Raw genomic sequence first — 2,678 nt, 5'->3', positions numbered from 1 at the left:
GCTTTGCAAGCTGCAACCTTCCGATAACATGCAAAAGTAAACAATTCTCGTAAGCAAAAAAAGTTAAGGAAAATTAAAGTAGAAAGTAAAAAAGAGTTTTCTTTAATTAAATTAAGCCTCGGCTTATTGCATGACATTTATTATATTTGTTTATGTTTATTATATTTGTTTAATGTCAAGGGCCATAAAAGCCAACAGGAAAACTCGCTTTCAATAAACCCAGCACAAAGACGCCGCTCTAATCTCAGCCACCCTGGTGAGAGACTTCAAACTCGAAATTTTATATAAAAAAATTACATACTTACACTTGAATTCGTCGGCGCACAGTTTTATGTACAAAAAGCACCGAGAAACAGCCAGTTAACACACTCAACCAAGGATCCAAGAAGGCGTGGGGCGAAGATGGCTTCCCAGGGCAAGAGCAATAATAATGGCCTGGCCAACAAGGTCACCACGGTGATAGCCACCAATGCGTACGGGCCGGACGTGATGACCGAGATCAGCTACACGGACGCCAAGGTCGTTGGCAACGGCAGCTTCGGCGTGGTCTTCCAGGCCAAGATGGTGCCCTCCAACGAGCAGGTGGCCATTAAGAAGGTTCTGCAGGACCGGCGCTTCAAGAACCGCGAACTGCAGATCATGCGGAAGCTGCGCCACGACAACATCGTCACCCTTAGGTACTTCTTCTTCTCCAGCGGCGAGAAGCGGGACGAGGTCTACCTGAACCTGGTGATGGAGTTCATGCCGGAGACGCTCTACAAGGTGGAGCGCCAGTACGCCCGGGTCAAGCAGACGCTGCCGGTGAACTATGTCCGGCTGTACATGTACCAACTGCTGCGGAGCATGGCCTATCTGCACAGCATTGGCTACTGCCACCGGGACATCAAGCCACAAAACATGCTCCTGGACACGGAGTCGGGTGTACTCAAGCTATGCGACTTTGGCAGCGCCAAGCAGCTTGTCCATGGGGAGCCCAATGTATCCTATATCTGCTCCAGATACTACCGCGCCCCGGAGCTCATCTTCGGGGCCACAGAGTACAACACCAAGATCGACGTGTGGAGTGCCGGCTGCGTCATGTCCGAGCTGCTGCTCGGACAGCTTCTTTTCCCGGGCGACTCGGGCGTTGATCAGATCGTGGAGATCGTCAAGGTGATGGGTACGCCGACCTCGGAGCAGCTACACGATATGAATCCGCAATACAAGCAGTTCAAGCTGCCGCAGCTGAAGCCACATCCCTGGGCCAAGGTCTTCAGGATCCGCACGCCGGCAGAGGCCATTGACCTTGTATCCAAGATGCTCATCTACTCGCCCAATGCCCGGGTCTCACCGCTGATGGGCTGTGCGCATCCCTTCTTCGACGACCTTCGTCACGATCCGACCCAGCAGCTGCCGAATGGCCGGCCACTTCCGCCGCTGTTCAATTTCACGGAATACGAGCGAACGATCGAGCCGGACGTCATGCCGCTGCTCCAGCCACATAATATGTCGGCCTCGGCCTCAGGCAGGGAGCAGAACTCACAGCATAATCGGAATCGCAACGCGGCCGGTGAGGAGAATTCTCTGCCCAAGCAGCCGGCTTCATCTCGTCCAAAGACCCCGGAAACGGCGGGCAAAAGAAACCCTGCACAGTTGGAGGCAGCGCCATCGCTCCTCCATCGCCAAGACCTTGGCAACGGCGACCATGTGGCGGTGGGCTCTGTGCCATTGGAAACCTTTAACCTGGCGGAGCCTCACTCGCCGGAGAGCGAGGAGGCGGAAGCCAGTGCTGAAGACAACCTGGACGAAGATGGTGCGGATGAGCAGGACACTGACGATGACGAGGACGATGATGGGCAGTTCAATAGCGCCGACAGCAACACCATTAGTGATGACATGGACGATGGCTCGGAGGACGACGACCTAGAGGATGACGAGTAGCGCACCAGCATTTAGCTTTTCAACAGATTCCTTTATAACCCAGTAATATTCATTAAATCAACAAAATTCCAATTGAAGCAATAAAATAATAAAAATGGTACGTCATTTAAAGATTCTCATAAAAATGAACATTTTATTGTCTTAACAAAGGCGAAATCTTTATTTTAATGAAATGAAATATGTCGAAAATATAAACATAAAAGTCTAGTATTAAAATTTTAATTGTTGAAGTTGGCCTAAAAAAAGCATAAAGTATTTAAGCTTAACTTTGAAGAGCACATTTTAATTTATATATTTTAAACGACGAAGTAGGTAAACAAATCTTATAGGTCCTGTTTGTATTTATTTTAAACTAATTAATCTTAAATTTAGAAAATATTATCCCTTTTTTTTACAGCAATAATCAATAATTATATATTTTCTTTGCGATAAGTTTACCTGATAATTACTTTTTAAAAACCTTAAATATTAATATACTTATAATCATACTAAATCTTTACTAAGGCCCACAGTATACCTAAACTATTCCCAAGAAAGATTTGTGTAAAACATTTCTGTAAATGAGCCTGTTTCTGATAAGTTCCCCAGATAAAGACCATCAAGAAGTTGAAGGCTGTAATTCATGACATTTAAAACCGCCTATGGAACTCGCAAATGGACATTCGAATGAGGGCCCAAAAAATATACTTAATTATTTAAATGCCAACACACACATAGAAACATAGACTAGGGGTGGCGCCTTGCCGCGGTCGTCCTTG

General features: G+C 46.9%; 1 protein-coding gene across 1 annotated transcript; it reads left to right on the top strand.

Annotated features, from left to right (window-relative positions):
- Positions 1-200: 200 nt before the first annotated feature.
- gskt (gasket) lies at positions 201-2,031 on the top strand. Its single transcript, XM_017182828.3, has 2 exons — positions 201-256; positions 328-2,031. Exon 2 carries the CDS (start codon positions 403-405, stop codon positions 1,918-1,920), a length of 1,518 nt encoding a protein of 505 aa, XP_017038317.1. The 5' UTR covers positions 201-256; positions 328-402; the 3' UTR covers positions 1,921-2,031.
- Positions 2,032-2,678: the final 647 nt, after the last annotated feature.

Source organism: Drosophila kikkawai, chromosome 3R (assembly GCF_030179895.1).
Source record: "Drosophila kikkawai strain 14028-0561.14 chromosome 3R, DkikHiC1v2, whole genome shotgun sequence".
In the NCBI taxonomy this organism is placed as follows: Eukaryota; Metazoa; Arthropoda; class Insecta; order Diptera; family Drosophilidae; genus Drosophila; species Drosophila kikkawai.
This window is presented reverse-complemented; position numbering and strand designations above follow the sequence as displayed.

Excerpts from the sequence above, each read along its gene's own strand:
- gskt (XM_017182828.3), top strand. The coding sequence starts at position 403 with ATGGCTTCCCAGGGCAAGAGCAATAATAATGGCCTGGCCAACAAGGTC.